Here is a 19878-nt window from a genome sequence, read left to right as displayed (position 1 = left end):
AATTGGATATTCTAAATTGGGAAGGAAGAAATATCAACAGGAATAGAAAGATGAATAAGAGTTGAACTTTAACAGTATTTTAAAGATAGAAGTGTAACTGAATTATGCTCGTTATTGTATGTATTTGATATTTTAAATTTATTTTATTAGATGTAGTTTGTGAACAATGTAGTTTGTGAACAATTTAGCAAAACCCCTCAAAAGTACCTAGAATTTAAAATAGAAACTGTTTACTTGGCATTTAAAAAGATAAAGAAGGCATACATTATATCCTCCATTAATAATGAATTACTATTCATTATTAATGGGGGATGTGCAGATGGGCAGAACAAACACCCTTTTTTATTATTTATAGATGATGGATAAATGCATTGAAAGTGCTGCTTACTGTTTTGTGTGTTTAACAGTTATTCAGTCTGTGTAACCAAGGACAGTATGTTCAGTTGATAAAATGATATTTGTTAGCTGTCTTCTAGCATGGCTATATCCTGAGTTGACACAAATGTATCTGGATAAGCAAAGTATCATACCCAGTTGTTTTGCTGAATGTTTGATTTTTTTTTTTTTTTTTTAGGTTGATGCAAAAGCTCCTATTGCTAGCCAGTCTGCACATCTGCTGCACCGAACCACAGCTAAAACCATAGAGGTTCTGTCTAACACCACCATGACAACCAAAGCAGTGCTGCATGCTGTGAGTGATTCACAGTGGTGGAAGAAGTCAATCAGTTACCTTCGACCTGTACATGTAAGATTAACACTATACTTTGTTGTTATAAATGTGACACACAGCCTTACCCATGATAATAATTATTTCTTGGTGCATGTAATATATTATTATTATTATTATTATTATTATTATTATTATTATTATTATTATTGGGTTTTTGTGTATTTATATTGTTTACCACACAAAACGCAGTGAATCTCAGTTTTGCTGAATATAATTAACGTTGTACACTTATCCAGTCTAATTATGCTGTAACATGGCTTTATCTATGGAGTTTTAAAAGGGCAAGTTCATGTTATCTTCTTATGAAGGCATTTGTCATGTTCTGAGACTATAGTTACTAATTTAGTAATATTATACTGGAGATTTGTCGTTTTGATGTGATTAAATTCTTGGCAGCACAGCAGTTTTGAGTTCACGTTTCATAGAAGCCCAATTTTAATTTCAGCATTAGGTATATTTAATCAGTTCAGAACTGGGAACTGCAAATGCCAAAGCTTACATAACAGAACATTAACTATTAACATGTTTTGCATTTTTAATCAACCACTTGTATGGCATGATTACATTGCATTGTTTTTGAAAATTGAATGTTGCTTGGCCTTGCTGTGTCCATTGTAGCAAAGAAATATCCTTAAGAAATCAGACAATAGAGATTACTGTTAGAAGTATATTAATATTTCATGGCACTGTCTTTTTCTTAGGGTCAAGGACTGGATTCTGCATTAAAGGGCATGGCTGGAGAAAATGTAGATATGGAAAAGCAAGGCTGCAATCCTTTCTATGAATCTGTCCTAGCTGATCCCTATGTGGATAAAGTAAGTAGGAGAAGTGACTCTAAATAGGCATATCAGCAGGGGTGTGTATCATTGTGGTAACTGAGTTGTTTTCCAATTTGTTTATTTCCTGGGCTTCAAATGGCCTTTTAAATTAGAGGTCTTCGTTCGAATGGGCAGGTACTTACTTGGAATATTGTACATCACTGTCACGATCTGCACTCACTTGCAAATAAAACCCCTTCTGTTCTTTTAATTTGTGAATCCAGTAATGAAGGGACAATGATGAGGGACCATGGCACTGGCTACAGTCATTCCCCTCATAGTTCTGTAAGGGTATATCATACCTGATCTGACAATTGTGCTGAAAGACACACATCATGAGATTAACTGCGATTAAGGCTGCATGAATCTGTGTGCTTGCTGTTCACACTTATCTGCAAGCAAAGGGGAACGAGTTTGTTTGGATGCAAGCTAAAGGGTTTTTTTTTTTTTTTTGGTCCTTTTTTTTTCAGGACCGTGTTGGTTTGTGTTCACAATGCAGTTTGCAAGTGCGCTCGTTTCATTTATATGGTCTGTGAACCTGATGTTTACAATATCCTGCAAGGTATCTTGACAGATGCCAGCTATTGAGTATTGCTATAGTTTTTAGTAACATGTTTTAGATTCTTACATGTTGCTGTGAAAGAAAGCAGTGGAATGGGGGGAGCACTTTGCTAATTTAATTAATACATCTGTTGAATGACATGCAGTAAGAGCATAGTGCAGTAGGTCCCTATTCAGTTACGCAACAGTGCACTGTTCTACTGGCATTAATTTGAGAAAAGATTTAATGTATTTTAGTGCTGGGACGAACATGGGATTTTCATGTTCAGATATTTGCTCATAATTTAAATATTTGTTTGGATATTCGTTCGTTTTCAAAAACTAATAAAAGCCAGTTTGTGGCCCGTGTGTGCGCGCGTTTATTTTACAGAAAGACTTTACAATATGTAACATTTTAAAGTAGAAAAATATCCCAAGAGTAAAGAATACGTTGTGTAGGCCTTACTTTACCCCAGTGAATTAACTACAAAACAAAGGATGCCAAATAGCAGTTCAAGTTAAACGTTGTTTTGTTTATTTCCTGAAATAAATCGTGCATAAAGTTGAAATCACATTTTATTTATTTTTTTTACTTTTTTTTCATTCCTTGCCATTGCCGTTTATTCACAGTAAACCGTGTCCATAGACACGTTTTCATAAAGTAATAACATGAGGTTTACTTGTGGCTTTTTGTAGCTGAACATGCAAATGAAAACTGAAATTTAACTTTAAACACTTCGGATAAAACAGACGTGGAAATGGCATTGTAAAGTGAAGGGGGAAAAAACTGACCGTATTGGTTCTCGTTTATTACATTACACATAATTTATATAAAAAATAACTTCACAACATTTCCAGCAGGTTGGGCACTGTTTAAGTGAGGCATTTCAGAATGGTGTGCTTGTTTTTTTTTTTTTTTTTTTTTTTTTTTTTTAAGTCCCATGAGATTCTGAATCTCTCTAAAACAGCACAATGCTTTTTTGATCCAGATGGCTTTCCATAGAGATCACTATGCGTGCGTGCGCATAATCTGGTTGGTTTACTTTTTGCTGTCTAAAACTTTTAAATAGAGGCTCGAGCTGCTGTGTTGATCATGTGATTTTTTAAATTTTATTTATTTTTATATATATTCATTTCACATCACACAGAGCTCTTTTTCATTTGCCATTTTTGAAACTGCCGCGCAAATTCTGGTGAGACGGTAAATAAGTGCAAGGTATTTTTGTCATTTCTAGCGAATACGAACGTCTGATTTTTGTATCCGTATACATGTCAAGAAATATTCATTCGAATATTCAGATATTTGTCCCAGCACTAATATATTTTACTATTTTTGTGAGTTTTGTCCAGTTGTTCAGCTTTGATTTTGGTGTCTGACCAGATTTATATCAGAGCTTTAGTTTCTCGTACTGTCCATGTAATTAGGGTTACCAGATTTGCAGAGTGAAAAACTGGGCCTTTTTTTTCTTCTTCAATTCACTGATGGCGTACCAATTCCGAAGCCATTAAAATAACAGTATATAATAACACAGTAATAGTTTAAAAATTAAACATTGGGTGTATTTATTGCAGATGATAACAAGCCATTATTTGATTTATATTGTCATTTCAAAACGTGTTAAATGTACAAAAATCCAGATTTAAAAAATAGGTCATCTATTAGTATTACCATTTAAACGTGATGAACACATAATCAGAATAATTAAACAAATAATCTATAAGATTTTATTTTTTAATGGAGATAACAAAACCTAATAAATTACTCTGCTATTATCTTGCTGAGCACATCGATGCAGTTTAAAAAAAAAAAAAAAGTGATACAATTTCGAAACAGGGACGATTTAACAATTTAACTTTTTTCAACCGGGACAAAACATTAAGGCTGTTTTTGCTCTACTTGTTTCCTCAGAATATTAACTAAACTACGTGCAAATTGTTTACTTACCTTGTATAGATTGTTTCCTATGTGCAAAAGGACCGAGTCCAGCAGCTGCCCTCATTGAGGTTTAGCAAGCGAACCAGAGCACCTCTTTAGGTGGACTCGATATGGTTCGCTTCCCAAGCGGACTTTGTTGTTCACACTTCACACCAAACGTACCGAACCGTACTGAGTGTGGACCCGCTAAACGGACCCAGTGTGAACACAGCCTAAGCTTTCTTGTTAGTTTTATAACAAAGGTTGTTTTTTTGTTGGTGATACTTTTTAACAGGATCACCTGAATGTTAATATCAAATATACAAGCTTTCAAGGCCACAACAGTCACTTTTTTAGAGTGAAAAGTGGAAAATGGGGTAAAGAAAGTGCCTCTTACAGTTGAGCCTCAGAAGATTACATAATGTATCTGGAAACTAGTCTTCTGTTGTTATAGGGGACCTTTGTGGTTACAAAAGCTAATGTATTTTGTATACATATTTAACATATCCTGTTAAAAGGTGTCACCATTGAAAAACGTATATGGACCAGCAGCATGGCTAGTTTTATAATACTGATGCTGTTGAAACAAACCTGCCTACTCTTTAAAATAGTATGTCTGCACTCTACGTAAATTAAAGAAATGTCTGTTTGTTCTGTATTTTTTCAGAGCAAAGTAACCTACACCTCCTACCATCGCAGCCCACTGGAAAAGTTTGCTGAGGTATTGCTAAGAACAGGAAAGCTGGCAGAAACAAAAAGTGAAGGCCAAAACCTGTTTCCAGCAACAGAAGGTATAACACTGTTTGCTTCAGCAAATTATTTTCCACCAATGTTCTGATATCGAGGGAGTTATCCAAGACTGTGTAAAGAATATTGTGATGAGTATTGGCTGGACTGTCTGAGAGATGGCCGTCACCCCTAACTTTGTCATTATCATTTTATTTTATATAGCACAATTCATGAAATATCTTAAAGAACAATCAAAGAAGTGTAGCATCAGGGATTTAACATTATAGGTCAAAACAAGACAAATCTATACAGTAATCAATAAGGAGATAGATTAATTCATGTAAAAAATGGGTACGATATGATCCTAGAATTTAGAACAAGATAATAGTCTCAAAGCTGTATTTTGTTGAAGGCCAAAGGGAGTTGGAATAATCAAGTTAGGGAGATATAATCAATAGCACACACTCCGTAGTTGTAGTCTACAAGTAAAATAAATCTTTTTTTTTGTAATGATTTGTAGGTTACATACATTGTGGCATAGTCCTGGAATCTCCAGTGGAGAAGATGTTAATATTTGTTTATTTTTTCAATGCTGTCTTAAGAAAATACCGTGCAGTGATACAGTTCTGTGTCTCCACATTCTACTTCAAAGGGACCACATGAACGCAGTAGAAATTGAAAAAATGAATCTTAGCAAAAGCAACAATTTGTTACTTAAAGAAGACAAAACATTAGACCTTTGGGAGTTTGAGTACTTGTAAAGGAAATAAATGGTAACAATGTTCAACCTTCTTGTGAAATATATATATTACACACTGGTGGAATTTGAAACGAAATTGCAAGTGTGTTCATTGTATAATAATCTGTAATCTGCATAATGCCACACTGCAATGTCCAAAATTCCTGTTCTCAAGCATCTCTTCTGAGCCTCACATGTGCTCTGAAATGTACCGGTGTCACAGGAAATAAGTTAGCAGTGATCGTTTTTTGTTTTGTTTTGTTTTTATTGCATGTAACATTAATCATAATAATAATAATAATACGTCAAAATACAACATGTGAAGGAAACATGTACAGTGTGAAAGACGTCTACTACACAAAAAGAAAGCAGGTACAAGTTCCTTCCTTATGGAAAATTAGACAGACCATGTTTGTCACACAGACTAGTATGTTTCCACACTGAGGTAATGTAGCTTATACAACGCTTCATTGGGCATGCACCGGTACATTTCAGAGCAAATGTGAGGGTACATGCGGAAGTCATGTTTTTTTGGCTCAGAAGAGATGTTTGAGAACAGTGATTTTGGACATAGCAGTGTGGCATTATGGAGATGTTTGGACGCATACTGATTATTATACAATGACCAAATACATTCAGAACAGCAAGGTGGGATAGTTTATGTTTTATCTTTCATGTAATGCTGATGTACCCTTTAATGTAAGCTTGTGTATAGGGGATGCGGATAAACAAAATGCAAGAATACAATGGAAGGGAGATACCTGCATGAGAATACATACACATGTAAAATGGAGGGTTACAATTCAAATAAGCATGATCATATTATTAACTGTATTCAATTTAGGTCAGCTTACTGTCAGAAAGATATTAATATTAGAAAGGGTCTAGGGAAAAAAAACTGTTAATGATACCATAAACAAAGTTTGATTCTGTTCTGATGTTGACTATGTGTATTATGACTGTTTTAGACACTTTATGTTTTTCGTGATGGTATGTATCTAATATGGTTATTTTAAGCAAGCAAAGTTTTTATAGCTGCTATAGTGTTACAAACCCACTACTTACAGTTACTGTTGTTTTTATATATGTATATACACATATCCTATATGGTTGATCAACGGTAAAAGTGACACTATTTTCAAAGGCAATTAAGTTCCAAATGACGGTGGTTCAGCAAAACTTTATTTTAGAATGCTAGAACAAATGCTTACATTAAAAATAGACCTCAGAGTTAAACACTTGCCAACCTGGCATTGGTGTCTCTTGCGGCTCTCAGCAGGTTTGCCAGCTTCAGCTGTGGGTACACGCTTGGCAGTTTCTCTCTGTTCCAAATGTTTCTTGTGAAGTTCCTGTGCTAACTGTAAAATATATTCTCTCCTTGGTAAATTCTGCTCTGTGCATTCTTTGTAAAGTACCCAGTACATTGTAAAACACCTGAACAGGCCACCGTCGGGAGCCAGCTTTCACGGAATACTTCCATGCTATCTGATCCAAACATCAATTTCATATTTTGTTGCGTTGTAAAACTCCACGGTCTCTGGTATTTATTTTCACTAGTCCCAATGCCAATTGACTGACCAAAGCAGCGTAGCTGGCAAGCAGGCGCCAGCCTTTCAAAAGGCTGATTGAAAAACAATAGACTGTCAGACATTCACTCAGGCAGAGAGTAGAGACTAATCTAATTACAGCTAAACACATTGCGGACTGGTAAATAAAAATAATAAAGTACAATACCGTTCTGTATAATGAAAATGCAGTTGTTTTCTGTGTGGCCGTCAATGTGACTGCTTCCGGGGCTTTTAGATATAATGTAATATATCTCCTTTATTTCTGCACTCCCATGTTCCATGCTTTGAGAGAATATTTAAAACATGTAACACTGTGCCCATATGTGTTACACGACTGGAGAAAATTACATTTTAAAACAAAAACCACAAAAATGACCGCCGCAGGGCTTCTAGTGTTAATGCATCAAAGCCTCTACCCACATGTAAAGGCACAATTTTAAATTCTGTCAGTCTTAGACTTTTTTTGGCATCTGGTGGCTTTACATGTGGGTAGATGGCAAAAAAGTGTAAGACTGAGGTAAAACTAAGCTAAAAAATGAAGAAAAAGTCCCATTATTTTTCAATCTTATTTCAAAGAGGAGATATGATGAACCTATTGTTACGAACGTATGCTATTGCAATGTTGCTATTGCAATGTTCTTAGTAATATTCACATTTCTAGCTAAAATAGTTCGTTCACCTTTCTGTAATGAAAAAGAAATATATACACCTCTGAGATACCCATACTGTGGAAAACCAGATTATGGGTTGCTGATAGAATTTTGGAGAACAATTTATATGTTAAGAACAGAAATCGTGCTGTTGTCAAAGTCAATGACATTGGCCCCTTATGAGTGCAGTTTTCAGTGCAGAAGTAGAATTACTAATGGAGTGGCTTCCTGAGAAACTAATGTAGAATGACACTGGTACCAGTTGATTATTGTGGTCTTTCAGGGAGTCTATGTGAGGGTTTCAGAAATGTTCTCGATTTACATGCAACTGGATGTAGTGCAGTCAATTGAATATGTTTAACTCAAAAAGGTCAACCTTTACAGTCAAGCCACCTGGTCTGATTTGAGTGATTTCTAGATGAATAGGGTAATTATAACATTACATAAAACCAGTGCCGGCGCTAAGATGTACTACTGGGCCCTGGTGCAATACTGTGAAGTAGACCCCCCCCCCCCCCCCAAAAAAAAAATAAAAAATAAATAAATAATAAATAAATAAAAAGACACGCAGCGCTGCTGCAGCACAACCTAAAGAAATCTTTTGAAAATAAATACATCAGCACCAAAATCTGAATCGGTCAAAAACGTAGGCTGTTTTTTTTTGTTTGTTTTTTTTCCAACAAAACCTATTCTAAAGTTATTTTAAGATGGCTGTAAAAAAGACAGTAATCAATCAAGTAACATTATATCCAAACATTTTTAATCAATTTGATTAATAACTTGATGTTGTTAGTATTTAAACATATTAATAACTTCAAATTAGACACAAAACATATTTATCGTAGGCATCAATTGGATTTTTAAATGGATGTTGTCAAGTACAAAAGTTAGTATGAAAATGTTTCTATATATAAAAAAAAAACACACATTTGCGTCTCAGAACCTAGCCCACAGTAAAAATGTATTTGTTACAACTCATCAACAGTAACATCATTCTATGAACACGTTTAACATTAATATCCCAACAGCATGTATTTTTTTAAATACTGGATTTTGACCATCCGTTAGTTAAGACGAAATTTCGTAAGACTTTTTTTTCGCAATATCATTTAGTTCCATTTCTGGCTCACAGTGATTTCGGGATGCTGTTTGAGATGAATTTGTTTAGACATAGTTCCAAGCAGTAGTTACATCATATGTAATAAACTATAACATTAATATTTATGTGTCAATATACGTACATCTCGCTATACAGTACAGACCATCGTAAATCAAGACTACGTTTATTGTATTTTGCCAGTATTGCATGTACAGTTGTAATGTATCTATTAGAAAAAAGCGAATTAGCAGTACAATTATGGCCAAATGTTTTGCATCTCCCTGTAATTAAATACATTTGCTTCACAGAGTTCAATGAAGCCTGTGGAATAATGCTATGTTAACGTACTGAATTACCGCTTTGTTGTTTTCCATACTTAACGAAAACCTGACAACAATTTCAAAATGTGACATTTCGAAATCCAACATGAAATACTACTGTACATTATAGCTTCCGGTAGACTTTTGCAATATCGTTCTATAGTTTCATTGATTTACGTGATGTTAAATAAATCAGATTGTCCAGTTCTGTTTGGTCTGTTCGGGCTCACGAAATGATGCCTTTAGTATCACATCTCCCAACAGAGCAATCACATGACCTTAACACTGGTTCGATCTATTGCCAGAGCAGTCTCTGTGCATCCCGCCTCCAGAGAGTCAGTCTGTCAACTAACAGTCCGCCAATAACTATCTTGCTACTTTTTTTTTTCTAATCCCAGTGGAATAGACGGCACCTATATATTTTTTACGTCTAGCCATTAAAATGGCCTCAGAAAAAAAAAGTAATGGACTCGGGGTAGGGGCCCCTAAAGGATGGGCCCGGCTACAGTTGCGTCCCTTGCACCCACTCGTAATCAATTAATCTTAAGTGTTCAAAATTAAGAAAAAAAGATTAAATAAAAAAAACAACAGAAAACATGTGTACTATATTGTAGTCTATAGGAAAGCAGATTATTAGGGTTTCTCTGAGTTAATGACATCCTTTATTAGAAGAGATTGGGAGACCATTGAATATATGGATCATAAGTAACATATTAAATAAACATATTTTTGTATAGCAGTTGAAAATAGCCTCATTAAAAAAAATAAAGAATAACATTTAAAGGGATTTTAAATTTTATAAAAGTGGTGTGTGTTGTACAAGGGATGTCATTATACACAGGATGCATGTTATAGTTTAAAAATAACTCTGGTAACATTGTTCACATCCTGTGTTATGCATTTGTTCCCCTTGTTAGTATGAAAATGTCAGCAAGCAGAATTGATCCAGTTTTTTTTTTTGTTTGTTTTTTTAAACTAAGTGTCAAATCTCTGTTTTTACTCTCTAAACACACCTGGTGTGAACACAGCCTTTTTGACTTTGAATAATTATTCATTTTATTCTTCTAAAAAAAACAAAAAAACTTCTAATTACATTGGGAGAAACATCTGGAAATAGAAGCTACCAAGCTACCATGCAATACCGATTAAACAATAAAAACAAAATCTAATATCGGTGGATTTTCTTCCCACTGCAGCACTTTGTAATTTTTTTTTGATTGACCGTTTTGTTTAGTAATGGCTCTCTGCTGCAGCCTGCCTACTTTCACATGGATAACATGGAAGCTAGTAACAGCTGATTAACTTCTTATTTTAGAAGGTTGTAGAAACGCTGGAGGCGAAATATGTTTGGGACACCAAACACTGAACCATTAGAGCTGCCATATGAGATATAAGCTGTAAATTGGCCCAGGGGTGAAATTTTGTAGTTTAGCCTGAGCTTCACGTGAATTTCAAAGCAATCAGAGCAGGGTAGAACATGATTAGATACAAAGCAAATTACATATTACAAGATACAATAGATGTTCTTATTTGTGAGATTGCCAGTCAAGCCCCAACCTCAGTTGGACTGACCAAAAGTTCTGTGTATCTCGTGGTTCAAGTTTTGTTTAACAAACTATAATGTTGCTTCCTGTATTCACCAGACTTGAACTCATACTCGTACATTTTGATGTTCATAAATGTGTTAAAGACCATTGTTAAAAAAAGCAATAAACACTCTAGAATAGCTTTTTGATAGCTAAAAGATGTGGTTGCTGCACTGAATGTCTGCTGGAAACATTATTGCCTGAAGGTTTTATTTAACTGGTATTTAGATTCCATCTGAAATTGAAAAACAAAAATGTGAAAATGCATATTTACATTTTGAAAGCATGTTAGTGTTGCATTCTAAAACGTATAAAGAAATTGATCTTGATAGCGCCTTCCACTGTTCCTGTATGCTTGAGACATAATTGACTTGATTCTAAATCTATTTAATTCAAATCATCATTAGCTCACTTTCTCAGAATGGCATTTTCCCAAACATTTAATTTTGTGCATTATACATTTCTTAAACTGTTCCTTATTCATTTTCTACTAATTACTGATGTGTTTTTTTTTTTTTGGTTTTGTTTTTTGCTATGGACGATTTGGAGAAAATAGCTTTAGATCATCTATCCCTTTGTGTCATCATCCCCTTTGATGCTCAAACAGTAGAAATGTATGAGTAACCAAACCAGTATGATTCAAATTATTTTTTTCATTCATTGTTTTTCAGTCCTGTTGCAGTTGGCTAGTGACGCCCTGAATAAGGATATGACCCTGGCCTTATCATATTTACTAGCATTGCCACAGGTATGTGCTGTAATATTCCATGATATTTCAAACGCTAATTAACGTCATCGTTCTAATGCTAAATTCAGATCATCTTTTCGTATTGAACATCACATTTTAGTGATGTCACAGAACTAAACCTCCAATGGTCTCTCAATTTGACTGCTTGAGCCTCTTTCTGCATGTATAACCATGCTAGTGTAGCTACTGAAAATAAATATATACACATGATTACTTTTAACTCTATTGTTTTCAATGGTTTTCCTTTTCTTGTACTTGTTTTGTCCTTCTTTTCATCAGTGTAGAAAGAACACTCATTAGTATTTTCTTTCAGGTAATGGATGCCAACAGGTGCTTTGAGAAGCAGTCACATTCAGCGTTATCGCTCCAGTTGGCAGCATATTATTATGCCCTTCAGATCTATGCCCGTTTGACTCCATGTTTCAATGACAAATGCCACACACTTTACAAGGTAAGTGCTTGGTATTCCATTGTACCACAGGTTGAGACCATGCAAATGGTAAACAGCATATTTTAACCCAACGGCAGACAGCTGAGTTTCCCTCTTGAGAAAAGTAAGAGCTAGAAATGTTTTATCATGTTCCAGCTTCCATATCAGTTTTTCTCTTATATGAATATATATGCATGCATATACATATATAACATACATTCTTCTGAATATGTTTATCGATGTTTAATTTGAACATGTGACCCAATGTTTCCACAGTCCTATAACTTTTATCTGTGATGCTCTCAGCTACTGTAATTGGTTGTTTCTTTGTCATGGATGTTGTCCAGGTCAACTTAGTTTATTGAGTAAAGTATTTATACAGACGTGCTCAAATTTGTTGGTACCCTTACAGCTCATTGAAATAATGCTTCATTCCTCCTGAAAAGTGATGAAATTAAAAGCTATTTTATCATGTATACTTGCATGCCTTTGGTATGTCTTAGAATAAAGCAAAGAAGCTGTGAAAAGAGATTAATTATTGCTTATTCTACAAAGATATTCTAAAATGGCCTGGACACATTTGTTGGAACCCCTTAGAAAAGATAATAAATAATTGGATTATAGTGATATTTCAAACTAATTAGTTTCTTTAATTAGTATCACACATGTCTCCAATCTTGTAATCAGTCATTCAGCCTATTTAAATGGAGAAAAGTAGTCACTGTGCTGTTTGGTATAATTGTGTGCACCACACTGAACATGGACCAGAGAAAGCAAAGGAGAGAGTTGTCTGAGGAGATCAGAAAGAAAATAATGGACAAGCATGGTAAAGGTAAAGGCTACAAGACCATCTCCAAGCAGCTTGATGTTCCTGTGACAACAGTTGCAAATATTTTTAAGAAGTTTAAGGTCCATGGAACTGTAGCCAACCTCCCTGGGCGCGGCCGCAAGAGGAAAATCGACCCCAGATTGAACAGAAGGATAGTGCGGATGGTAGAAAAAGAACCAAGGATGACTGCCAAAGAGATACAAGCTGAACTCCAAGGTGAAGGTACGTCAGTTTCTGATCGCACCATCCGTCGCTTTTTGAGCGAAAGTGGGCTCCATGGAAGAAGACCCAGGAGGACTCCACTTTTGACAGAAAAAACATAAAAATGCCAGACTGGAATTTGCTAAAATGCATATTGACAAGCCACAATCCTTCTGGAAGAATGTCCTTTGGACAGATGAGTCAAAACTGGAGCTTTTTGGCAAGTCACATCAGCTCTATGTTCACAGACGAAAAAATGAAGCTTTCAAAGAAAAGAACACCATACCTACAGTGAAACATGGAGGAGGCTCGGTTATGTTTTGGGGCTGCTTTGCTGTGCCTGGCACAGGGTGCCTTGAATCTGTGCAGGGCACAATTAAATCTCAAGACTATCAAGGCATTCTGGAGCGAAACGTACTGCCCAGTGTCAGAAAGCTCTGTCTCAGTCGCAGGTCATGGGTCCTCCAACAGGATAATGACCCAAAACACACAGCTAAAAGCACCCAAAATGGATAAGAACAAAACATTGGACTATTCTGAAGTGGCCTTCTATGAGTCCTGATCTGAATCCTATCGAACATCTATGGAAAGAGCTGAAACTTGCAGTCTGGAGAAGGCACCCATCAAACCTGAGACAGCTGGAGCAGTTTGCTCAGGAAGAGTGGGCCAAACTACCTGTTAACAGGTGCAGAAGTCTCATTGAGAGCTACAGAAAACGTTTGATTGCAGTGATTGCCTCTAAAGGTTGTGCAACAAAATATTAGGTTAGCGGTCCCATCATTTTTGTCCATGCCATTTTCATTTGTTTTATTATTTACAATATTATGTTGAATAAAAAATCAAAAGCAAAGTCTGATTCCTATTAAATATGGAATAAACAATGGTGGATGCCAATTACTTTTGTCAGTTTCAAGTTATTTCAGAGAAAATTGTGCATTCTTCGTTTTTTGTGGAGGGGTACCAACAAATTTGAGCACGTCTGTATATGTTCTTCAGCTCAGTATTGGATTACTGACTCACAGCAGGGATTGTCCACTTGCTATTGCCCCTAGAACTGATCTGTGATTGACATGTCTCCTTTCTTGATTTATACTTGTGCAGTGATGCCCCTGGTGTTAACTTGTCTGCATCCACTTCTAGCTGATTCTAGCTGCCAGATCTAATGGAAAATGCATGCCAGCTTGTGCAGAAAAGAAATGAGTGACATTCGGCTGCTCTTCTTGGTCTGTTCCTCCCCCTGCTGAATACAGTTGAACATTCAATAACTGCCATTCAGCTGGTGCAGCAGTAATAATAGATTCACTTTTGCTTCAGACACTTCAAAGATTCTTCTCAAGAATTTTGTATTTTTTGGTGGTTGATAACATAGAATGTATTCATTTCTGGAGCTATTATCTTGGGAATGACTTAATCTGTTTTACGTGAAACTACTATATGCAGGAAGAATTGTTATGAAATGCTATTCTACATGATGTAGGCTATGTTGACCTGTTTTTACATTATACTGATATGTGTTATGTGTTATTTATATTCGTGATGGTGAATTTGACACTTGGGCAGTAAAGAATTGTGAAGTATAGAAACCGGCAATTCAAATCAAAAACATCAATAACAAAATTAAATATAGATCTTTTCTATTCTTCTGCTGAGTCTGCAAAAACACTTTGACATTCTAAAAAGGAATTTTTCAAATGCCACTAATTGAAATGAAAAAAGCAAACCTTTTAAGAAAACAACCTACAATTACAGTACTAAGGTGTTAATGTGCCTGCTCTTTCAAAAAACGATAAAAGGTATTATGGGAACTTTTTGTACAAAACGCTATTATGCGCGAGAGCTACAGAATTGTATTTAGTACTTTGGAAAAGCAGGTTACATGAAGGCAAAGTTAATAGGATGTAACTCTACCCTAGTAAAATACAGAAGCTTGGACTTTTTTAATCTTTTTACAAAGGCATAATGGCAAAAAGTCAGCAGCAAATTTTTATATAAGATTATATGGTCAATGGATTATTATTATTTATTTATTTATTTATTTATTAATTAATTAGCAGACGCACTTACCCAGGGCGACTTACAGTCGTAAACAAAAAATACATTTCAAGAATCACAGTACAAGTGTTAATACAATTAAGAGCAAGATAAAATACAATGACTTCAGTTCTAGTAAGTACAAGTATATGACAAAATACGATTCAATATCGGAGCAGATAAGTGTCAGTGATAGTTACATCAGGATACGATTAAATGCAAAATACTACAGATTGAATAACACTTGTGGCAGATTACAGTACAGTACTCTGTAAAGTACAGAATTAAATGCAGTAAAATAGGGAGCAGATAAGTGCAAGTAAAGTGCATTAAGGAAGAGTGATAAAGTGTCCAGAGGGAAAAGAGGAGTTCTGCAGGTGTTGTCTGAAGAGGTGAGTCTTGAGGAGGCGCCGGAAGGTGGTCAGGGACTGGGCAATCCTGACATCTGGAAGGTCATTCCACCACTGCGAGGCGAGGGTGAAGAAGGAGCAGGCTCTGGAGGCAGGGGAGCGTAGAGGAGGTACAGCCAGTCTTCTAGTGCAGGAGAAGCGGAGAGGTCGAGTGGGTGTGTAGGGAAAGATGAGTGTCTGGAGGTAGCTGGGTGCAGTCTGGTCAAGGCATCTTTAGGCGAGTACAAGAGTCTTGAACTGGATGCGAGCGGTGATCGGGAGCCAGTGGAGTTGCGTGGGAGAAGCGAGGATGAGCTGGAGCGGACGGGTGGCGGACGCAGGGAGGCCAGCCAGGAGGGAGTTGCAGTAGTCTAGGTGGGAGAGTACCAGGGCCTGGACAAGGAGCTGGGTGGCGTAGTTGCTGAGGAAGGGTCGAATTCTTCGTATGTTGCTCAGGAAGAATCAGCAAGTGAGTGCCAGAGTGGAGATGTGCTGGGAATACGAGAGGCAGGGGTCCAGTGTGACTCCGAGGTTCTTAGCTGAGGAGAAGGGAGAGAGTGTGATAGATTCCAGAGGAATAGAGATAGAGAGATCAGAGGAGGGGGAGGAGGAGGAAAGAAAAGGAGATCAGATTTAGAGAGATTGAGTTTGAGGTGATGCGAGTCCATCCAGGAGGAGATAGCAGACAGACAGGTAGAGGTACGGGAGGGGATGGTGGAGTCAGAGGTGGGGAAGGAGAGGAAAATCTGAGCATCATCAGCATAGAAGTGGTATGAGAAACCATAGGATGCGATGAGGGGGCCCAGGGAGCGGGTGTAGAGAAGGAACAGGAGAGGACCCAAGACTGACCCTTGGGGGACTCCTGTTGAGAGAGGGCGAGGTGTGGAGGTTGCTCCACGCCAGGTTAACTGGTAAGTGCGGTGGAGAGGTAGGAGGAGAACCAGGCCAGAGCAGTGCCAGAGGTTCCCAGGTCAGCAATAAAGGATAATAGAATAGAGTGATCGACAGCGTCAAAGGCAGCAGAGAAGAATTTGGACAGAGGAGAGAGAGGCAGCTCGGGCAGAGTGAGTTATTGACAGACAGGAGGGCGGTTTCAGTGGAGTGAGCAGAGCGGAAAGCAGATTGGAGAGGGTCGAGCAGAGAGTGGTTGCACAGGAAAGCAGAGAGCTGGCGGTGTACTGCCTGCTCAAGGGTTTTGGAGAGGAAGAGTAGGAGGGAGACAGGACGGTAGCTCTGGAGGGAGGTGGGGTCGAGGGTAGGTTTTTTGAGGAGGGGAGTGATAGAGGCTTGTTTGAAGGCAGAGGGAAAGAGACCAGAAAGGAGAGAGGTGTTGAGAAGGGAGGAGATGAAGGGAAGTAGAGCAGGAGCAGCAGCTTGAAAGAGGTGAGTGGGGAGCGGGTCCAGGGCACACGTGGCCCTGGAGTAGGGAGGAGAGGTCAGAATCTGAGAGGGGAGAGAAGGTGGAGTAAGGTCATCCCAAGTAATTGGATAATATCTAATATAGTTCACTGCTCCCTTCCTTTTTTAAGCATTCATGTTACTGCACCAAATACAAAAAACTTGCGTATTTCCATATATAATTAGAATGACATCTTTCAGGACCTGCAACATAGGGAGTACAAGCAAGGTCCTAATTGTTTTTCTTTGACCTTTCCCAGTAACAGAAGAACGCTTCGCTTTAAACTTGCGACTAAACTATGAAATCCTTTTGTAAAATAATAATAATAATAATAATAATCTTGCCTTATTCCGTTCTTCAGTAGCCACTGTTTGTCTATCCATGGTCGTTGTCACGGTCTTCTGTCGTTTTAACAGACGCTATGATGGTGAGTTATTGGAAATACTGGACTTGCATGTTGCATTTGTGCCCTATATTTTGCCATTATATTCGGTGCTAATTTCGATTTGTTTCCGGAGCTCACCGGTGGCCTTAGGAATCTCTCCATGGCTGAACTAAAGTTCGCACTGAAACTCTGCCACACTTCTCACTATACAAATAGCGTGTATGCGCTCTAGTGACATGTACAGTGATAGTAGGGAGCAAATGTTTGAGTTTTCATTTTTTTGCAAACAACTGAAAATTAACCGGGAGAGAGCAAATTCTGTGATTTTTTTTTTCCGTGATCGCGGAATCCTGGAGGGACTAATTAGTTGTAACAGAAGCAACAGGAGCTTAATCTGGTAAAATGAAACATGTAATTCTCAGCTTCAGTTCTGCAGGCAGATGTTGAAGTTATCACTTAAACTCCCTTTGGTGCCATCCCAAAGATTGAAGCACAAAATGTACCACAAGAGTGCATTTTGATATGCTTATTTTGATATACATTTTTAATCATGATATGCTTATTGTTCTGTTTGCAACAAGAGTGGATTTAAAAAAACATGCATGTTTTTTCCACCTGTCAGGTTGTCTCAAGCAGTGTATTTGCCTTATTGCACCAGAGCTGCTTTTCTTTGTGTAGTGTAAGCCACTTCAACACTAAGACAGTAAGAAAGTCAGGCCAGTTGCTGAACAGGTATGTTTAATTTGCCATTAATACCAATGCATTGGGTCTCCTAAAATTCTAGTCAGTAGACAAAAGATGCCCTTATCAGGCAGCCCAGCTATCCGTTGCCAAAAAAAAAAAAAGGGCAACTTTATCTCCCTCACTCTCTTTTCCCCATACGTTTCAAATTGCAGTAGAACATTTCCTGCAGGCCCCTTTTTATATATAAAGTCTGTAGTTTCATAAAGTTTAAACACCTTTCATCTCTTACTGCTTGCGTGTTTACAGCACAGGGTAACCAGAAGTATACTGGGCCTCAAAGGTCAAACTTGTGAGGAAAGGTTAAAGAAATGTGTTACGGCCTAATAAAATTTTGTAGTTATTTATTTATTTATTTATTTATTTATTTATTTAAATTAGGGAGAGGAATGATGAAGTTGACCAAAAAAAAAATGTCACACCAGAGAACTGTTTGAAAATAGAGGATTAATCTACAGTTAGCAGTAAGCAAAATTATTTCTCACAAAGACAGATGCTAATAAGCAATAGGGAATGAGTTACCAAGGAGAAAAACATATAAATGTATATTAATCTTGCAATTGTATTGTGAATTAAAAAATAACCAATGGCTGTATATTAGTGTAACAGGGTGATGTGTTAGTCACTGGAAAATACTGACACAGACACAGAGCATTGGTGTTGATACGCTGCAAGCAGTTTTAATTTCAGCACAGTGCTGACACTAGGGTACCATAGGTGGTAGCCCTAGTATCACATTTAATAAAGAAAACAAAACAAAGCACTAGTCTCACTGAAAGAAACGTCCTGCTCCAGGAACCTACTACCCTACAGTAACCCTCTCTATACTTTGTTGGGGTCAACATCTCCTGAAATGACCTACTTCTGTTTTGTTGCTCCCGAAGTCCCGGACTCCCAGTGACTCCGGGCCGTTCTGACGGTCCTGGCTGGGAAGCACTTTCACAGGCCCCGTCTTGCAGTTGGTTCCATGGTAGTTCCTGCCGAGCACACCCCCAAACCAATCCGGACCTCCCGATCCGCTCAGTGCTGGGCAAGCCTACCGCTCTGTTGGTCGCTTAGCAACACGTCTCCTGCTGCGCACACACTCCACGAACCAGCGATAAGGCTCTGTGGCAGAGTGTCCCGCCCCTATATATATGTGCGCTGTGTTATTATTATTGTTTGCGATGCGGATGAAAGCTGCCACCATTATCTGTTATTGTTTTATATATATATTTTAAAAACCTCGTGAGGATGCGTGACTGATCAGCTATTGATTTATTTAACTAGCTGATGGTCATGCATCCTTATTAAACTCATGCAGATTATGGCCGAGGGGTAATAATTAATTAAGCTAGTTAGCTAGTTAACCCCTCAGCCAGAATATAAAAGCCTGCAGCGGTCTGCGCTCAGGAGTGTCAGAGGAGAGACGTAAGGCTGTGGGAGAATGAGAGTAAAACAATTGCTAGACTTCCTGGCTAAAAACCAGCACGATACTTGTTTGTTTGGCCAATGCGCCTTTTTGTTTTGTGTTTGTTTAAATCTTTTGTTTGTTTATTATTTAATAAAACACTGTGTGTCGTTGCACTTCAGTTTCACCTGCTACTTCTTCAGTCTGTGTTTCTGGTCTGACGTCACCACTGCAAGCAATCCTGTTCACAGGCTCCCTGTCACAATTACTTTTGTTGATATTGCCTTGCAATCAATACTAACTATTCTACAATAACAATTGTAACATAAAGTCATAGTCATTTTTATTGCTAGAAGGGAGTTCATTTCATTAGTGACTGAATTTCAAAAGTTTCAAATAAAACTAAAGTCAGTAGATTTTTTTTGTTTTTGTGTAAAAGATGAATGCTTGAATGGTTAAGGCCTGTAAGGTTTGTTTTCTTCTTTAAAATAATAAGTCAGTCGTCTTCAGGTAATTTCGATCAAAAGAGCGTTATTCAATACTGTAAGCAAAATTACAGGTCTCAGCAGATGGAATCTTGAGCAACAAAGCTACAGATAAACCTACAGGTCTCAACAGGTGGTATTTGAGCCCTGAAACAA

The 19878-nt window shown here is 37.3% G+C and overlaps 1 protein-coding gene across 1 annotated transcript in view; it reads left to right on the top strand.

The window, feature by feature from the left end:
• The window catches only part of nbas (NBAS subunit of NRZ tethering complex), a 220453-nt gene that overhangs the window by 114771 nt on the left and 85804 nt on the right, over positions 1–19878 (top strand). Inside the window, exons 36-40 of the mRNA XM_034004808.3 lie at positions 575–745; positions 1432–1545; positions 4671–4794; positions 11366–11442; positions 11756–11893. Coding sequence (XP_033860699.3) covers positions 575–745; positions 1432–1545; positions 4671–4794; positions 11366–11442; positions 11756–11893 — 624 coding nt within the window. The remainder of the gene's footprint in view (positions 1–574; positions 746–1431; positions 1546–4670; positions 4795–11365; positions 11443–11755; positions 11894–19878) is intronic.

The sequence above is a fragment of the Acipenser ruthenus genome, chromosome 5 (assembly GCF_902713425.1).
Source record: "Acipenser ruthenus chromosome 5, fAciRut3.2 maternal haplotype, whole genome shotgun sequence".
Lineage (NCBI taxonomy): Eukaryota > Metazoa > Chordata > Actinopteri > Acipenseriformes > Acipenseridae > Acipenser > Acipenser ruthenus.
This window is presented reverse-complemented; position numbering and strand designations above follow the sequence as displayed.